General features: G+C 44.1%; 1 protein-coding gene across 1 annotated transcript in view; it reads left to right on the forward strand.

Moving 5' to 3' along the window:
• neb (nebulin) overlaps nt 1-5512 on the forward strand; it is a 52757-nt gene extending 47245 nt beyond the window's left edge. The window contains exons 132-143 of the mRNA XM_087803498.1: nt 80-172; nt 586-678; nt 975-1067; nt 1303-1395; nt 2245-2337; nt 3010-3102; nt 3422-3529; nt 3606-3792; nt 3867-3959; nt 4476-4616; nt 4692-4795; nt 4856-5512. Coding sequence (XP_087659624.1) covers nt 80-172; nt 586-678; nt 975-1067; nt 1303-1395; nt 2245-2337; nt 3010-3102; nt 3422-3529; nt 3606-3792; nt 3867-3959; nt 4476-4616; nt 4692-4795; nt 4856-5029 — 1365 coding nt within the window. The 3' untranslated portion in view covers nt 5030-5512. The remainder of the gene's footprint in view (nt 1-79; nt 173-585; nt 679-974; nt 1068-1302; nt 1396-2244; nt 2338-3009; nt 3103-3421; nt 3530-3605; nt 3793-3866; nt 3960-4475; nt 4617-4691; nt 4796-4855) is intronic.
• Nucleotides 5513-6000: the final 488 nt, after the last annotated feature.

A 6000-nucleotide genomic window follows, 5' to 3' on the forward strand; every position in this document is an offset into this window, starting at 1 on the left:
CTCATTGTGTGTTTTGGTTGGTCTATTTCTGCTGAGATCCAACAAATGTATACCAACTTTGCTGCTGTTTCATGTTAAGATTCGGTACAAAGAGGAGTTGGGAGGAGGAACTGCTCTGCCTGAAACTCCAGAGATGGAGAGAGTAAAACAAAACCAGCGCAACATTAGCACGGTACTCTTCTGAGTGACCCTGACCCTCCATCATATTCCCCCAAATACTTAATTGTTCCCTCACCACCATTTTAATCGGTTGGTTTCCGCTCCAAAGCTTTTTCACTAAACGGTAATTCTACTAACTACAAATCAATCCTTGTGGTGTACAGTTAGAAACATGAAGACATTTGTTATTTTCATTAAGGTATCAAAAAACATTATTTCTAAAGTGCAACACTTTTTAAGTTATCAAACAGCATGTATAAGAAATAATACACTCTTTATATAAGAAATAATACATGCGTTTATTCCTCAATTAAACAACAGAAGGTGCTAGATTTAGTAACGCCCAGATTTTCAAAATGTACTTTTCTCTGCCTTGTTGTTAACCATTGTTTCTATTGACACAAACACATGTTGTTTTGTGTTAAGATTCGGTACAAAGAGGAGTTGGGAGGAGGAACTGCTCTGCCTGAAACTCCAGAGATGGAGAGAGTTAAACAAAACCAGCGCAACATTAGCACGGTACTCTTCTGAGTGACCCTGCCTTCCCTCATTTCCCCCCAAATTCTTAATTGTTCCCTCACCACCATTTGAATCATCTGGGTTTCTTATCATAATAATTCTACTAATCTCCATGAGATTGTAGCACCAACCTGTATTTATTATTGCCCGACAAGGACGGTTAGTGTGAGAGTTTTTTTTCCTGGTGACGTTTCCTTCAGTTCATATCCTGAAGTTGTGTTTCTATTTCAACACATCTGCTCTGTGTCAACACTGACCCTTTGTTGTGTCTGTTTGTGTGACTGTGTGACGGGCAGATTCAGTACAAGGATTCTCTGAGTCAAGGCACAGCCATACCAGACCTGCCCGAGGTCAAGCGGGTCCGAGAAACCCAGAAGAATATAAGCTCGGTTAGAACACGAGTGCTGCAGTGACCCCCCCTCATCACCATCCTTCCTTTAACAGCCCCCTCCTCCTAACTTAGGCTACCTTTGTACCAGAGTCCCTCCTTGTTGATGACATCCACTTAAAAACTTCCTGCTCATTCTCCCAGAATAATCCTTCCTGTTGCTGTTTCTATTCTTCCTCCTCCTGCCTTGCTGAAAGAGTGTTAGTTACCACCTGTTTCTGCTGTCTCCTTCAAAGCTGCAATACAGGAAGGACGTAGGACAAGGCACGTCCGTCCCAAAGACCCCGGAGATGGAGAGAGTTAGACGAAATCAGCAAAATATTAGCACGGTACTCTGGCCCTTGACCTTCTTTATCAAATCCCTTCCTCATCACCCATGACATAACAAACTTTAACTCCCAGCTCTTTCTCCTTAAACTACTTCACCCAGCAGCCCAGCTGGCTGAAGTGAACTTGACAGTGAATGCAAACCATACCTTGAGATTAATTCATTGTAAACTGTAAATAAAACTAATTCAATTTTTATAATATTATTTAAAATAGCTGATAAAAGTCATCAACTTAAGTTTTATTTTTTTAATTATTTCAATTAATTGTCATTTCAGATAAAATAATTTATATATCATTTTTAAAAGTAAATTATTGTTTTGCACGGACTTGAACTGGTGTAGTTCTATACATTTACATTGTGCTGTATTTAAGTCTAGTCTTAAGTGCTGTTGCAACCTTTAGTTTCACCTGCAGGCCTGAATATTGCCGTTTTATTTGTCTAAATCATTAGGTCTATATAAAGTGATGCAAGTGAAAACAAAATTAAGTATTATAAAATGCACCAGTAATAACCAACACAAGAATAATGATCTTACAAATAGACAAGTTACAAACAGAGTAAAGTAAAAGTAAAAAGGAAGATACATGTGATTGAAAAAAAATTAGACACTCACATATGTTCCCTAGATGTTTTTGCCAAACAGGGTGACAGTCTGTCATAATCTGGCCCACTCTAGTAGTCCTGATCTTTAGCATCCACTGAGACCATAATTCACTGTTGCTGCTAACACGTGGAGCTTCGTCATTCTACCCTGGCTACGGATGTGTGTATCGTGTTTCTCTTTACTTGGAAATGACAGTGTCTTCTCTCTCTCAACATCACCTGCTCCAAACTCTGTGCTGGAAAGATAAAATACAAGGACAGTCTGGATCGAGGTACAGCGATAGCCGACCTTCCTGAAGTCAAGCGGGTCAAACAAACTCAGAAGCACATCAGCTCGGTAGATGACCGGAACCTCCGTTTGCTCTAACACTAGAGAGTGGACAGTAGTGTTCGCGTCCATCCCTTCATCGTCTGAAAGGCGCTGCCCTTACATCATCCCTTCAAACGCTAATACATCTCTTCCATCTTTAATCCGTCTCCAGCCGTCATCAGTCCTTTCTAACCCACAGCAAAGCTCATTCTTGCTGCTGCTTCACGGCACTGACACATCCTGCTGATGCGTGCCAATGTGTATCATCATCATCACCCCAGCCGTGTTTGTCATCCGTTTGAAAGTCTTGTACACGTGTCCATGTTGTTTTTACACAGAAATGTTGTTTACATTTTAATTGAAAGAATGAAAAGTGCTTGTGAAACAGAAGTAAAATGTATATAAAAAAAGGTTTGGTCCACTGTTAAGGTCAAGCCATTTGTTATTTTTTAGCCATAGATTAGCTGTCTAGATACAAGGTTTAAAGTGTGTAAAAAAAAAAAAGCTTATAGTCCAGAGACATTTTAGAGACATTTTCAATCATATATTCAGAGTAGAGTGGAAAGACAAACTACTGTTGATCTGTGGCGCGAGTTTCTTCCACCATCTGGCTTCTAAGATGACTCTGGCTCCAGGTGTGCGTCTGGTCTTTGTGTGGTGTCTCACCGGCTCCCCGGGCCGTCTGTTTCTGTCCTCCAGGTGATGTATAAGGACAGTTCCGCCAAGGGAACGCCCGTGGTGTTCACTCCTGAGATGGAGCGGGTCAAACGGAACCAAGAAAACATTAGCTCGGTATTCCAGAACCTACCAAGACTGACCCTCTCCCCTGAGTGTATCTTTCCTGTTAATCGTATTAATTTTCTGGGCGCACCAGCTGTTCCTGTGCACACTAACCTCTTCAAGCTACTACGGCTCCCACTGAAGACTGAGAAGTTGCACTTCCTGTTCTTATTAAACCCTCCTAATCCACCTGGTACAGTCTCCCTATAATCCCCCAGTCCTCCTCTCAGTAGTTTGTTGTCATACCCTCTTCTGGCTGTGCTTTGGACACTAATGCCAACCCGAGTGTTCCGTCGATCCGTTCCTCACTCTGAGCCCCTCTGCTCTGCAGGTTCTGTACTCCGACAGCTTCAGGAAGCAGGTCCAGGGCAAGGCCGCTTTTGTTCTGGACACACCAGAGTTGAGACGTGTCAGAGAGACGCAGCGCATCATCTCTGGAGTGAGTCACTCCGTTTTTGATTACTTTAACCATGAATACAATTACCATAACATGTTCAACCAATGTTTCTCTTCAGGTCAGGTACCATGAGGACTTTGAGAAGAGTAAGGGCAGCTTCACACCCACCACCACTGACCCAGTGATGGACCGTGTGAAGAAGAACACGCAGGACTTCAGTGACATCAACTACCGCGGCATCCAAAGACGTGTGGTGGAAATGGAGCGGAGGCGTGCCATCGAGCATGACCAGGAGACCACGACCGGTACAGAGCTAGCTCCCCCGTCACCTTGTACAGGACTCATGACCCCTTGACTAAGCAGACTTTTTCCTCCTCAGATCTGCGCGTGTGGCGCACAAATCCCGGCTCTGTGTTCGACTACGACCCTGCTGAGGACAACATCCAGTCCAGGAGTCTGCACATGATGTCTGGTGAGGAGAAACCAAGCATGATTGAAAACACAGCCAACATTGAATTCAACAAAACACCTGCCATGATTCAACTTTATGTTGCCCCACACATCAAAGTCTTCCTGAACCAGACCTCCTGCCTTTTAAACAGCACCAGGCCATCACATCAGCGCAATCTTGGGTTATTTGTTGTACCCAGTTTTTTATGAATTTTGAGGGTTCTTGCTAGCTGATGAGCAGCAGCGGTGAGATGACCAAAAATATGTTGATCAAGCAGAAACTCCTCGCCAAAGTACCAAGAAAGCAACACTTCAGCCATAACCTGTATTAACCAATGAGAGTGGCTCATGTTCTGAGAGGTCAGAAGAATAAGCACTTCAGTTTAGAAAAAGTTGACCTCTGAACTCAGTTAAAACACTGACAGAAACACCCAGGTCTTTAGAGACAAATGAAAACCCCTTAAATGAACATTTGTGTGACGGGCGTACCATCAGTTGCCCTCAATAAAAGTTGATCAGCCATTTGTTCCGTCTGCAGTTCAAGCGCAGCGCCGCAGCAAGGAGCACTCCAGATCAACTAGTGCCCTCAGTGGTCTGGGTGACGAGAAATCTGAGATGTCCCAAGACGCCGATCACCACATGTCTCTCTACAGCAATGGTTTCATGACCACGTCAATTGGTGAGCACCAAACTCTCTTGACGTCGTCCGTTAGCTTGCTGGTTGCATAACTGTTGTCATGGTTACCACCTCAAGGTTACCAACAAGCCAAGACTGTCGAGCTGCAGCAGAGGTCTTCTTCTGTGGCCACCCAGCAAACCACCGTCTCTTCCATCCCCTCTCACCCCTCCACCACCGGGGTAACACACTTCTTGCTGCGTCCTGACAGAGCACGACACCGAGCCTCTCTTCTGTTGCAGAAAACCGTCCGTGCCATGTACGACTACTCTGCTGCCGACAACGATGAGGTGTCTTTCAAGGACGGAGACGTGATCGTCAACGTTCAGGCCATCGACGAGGGCTGGATGTACGGCACCGTGCAGCGCACCGGCAAGACCGGCATGCTGCCTGCCAACTACGTGGAAGCCGTGTAAAGAGACGAGCCCGCCAGACGTCCCCCCCAGGAGGTGGGCCAGAACCATCTGCAGGTCCTCCAGCGACCCCTACCGTGGCTTAGTGCAATGTGTGGTGTACCTTTGTGTGTCTGCGTACTGAATGTGTAGTTTAGAACTCGTGAGCTGCTGTTGTTGCCTGTGGATGACACGCCTACAACGATCAAGCAAGTAAAACCAGTTGAACTTTCCCCACATCCCTTCGACTTTGTACATCTCTAAACATTTCATGTGTAAAAACATTTATGAAGACAGAGGAAGAATCTTAACTTAGCTGGAGTGGCGCAGAGCAACACCAGTTAACAGATGAAGAGCTAAAACAACCAGACTTTCCTCCTCCTCCTCCATGATCCGACCACTCGTGAGAGTTGAAGAAGACCAGCGCCGCAGCCCTCCTTGAATGAAGTGTGTTGTCTTTCTGCAGATGTCGTCTGCATCGAATCAGTAACTAATAAAAATGAAGCACACCCCAGTCCTGTCCTTCCTATTTTTATGCTCTCACGACTCGACACTACATTTCCAGCCATGACCAACCTCAATATCATCAGGACCGTAGAGAGAGATTGAACCTGCTAATATTCTTACTTCAGCACACTTCAGAAACAACATTCATCACATGACATCGGAAATAGGAAAGTTATTCTTTTTCAAATGAATTGCATTTGTCCTTGTGGGTCATCAAATTAATTAATAGTGTAGTTGATGAATATATAACCCCATTTAAGGTAAAGAAATGCACAATAAAATTACACCACAATTTAAACTTGATCCTACCAACACTCCCTAGTTGTGACATCAGATAGCTTTGGGGTTTTCACCAATGCATATTCTTTTATGTGTAATTGATAAAGGGGAACATGAAATGTCATAATGGGACTTTTGAAGCGGGTTGATGAAATTGTGTTCCAGTCACATTGACAACTGAAGGCAGAACATTGTTAAAAACAACTCAA

The sequence above is a fragment of the Callionymus lyra genome, chromosome 12 (genome assembly GCF_982586985.1).
Source record: "Callionymus lyra chromosome 12, fCalLyr1.hap1.1, whole genome shotgun sequence".
NCBI lineage: Eukaryota > Metazoa > Chordata > Actinopteri > Syngnathiformes > Callionymidae > Callionymus > Callionymus lyra.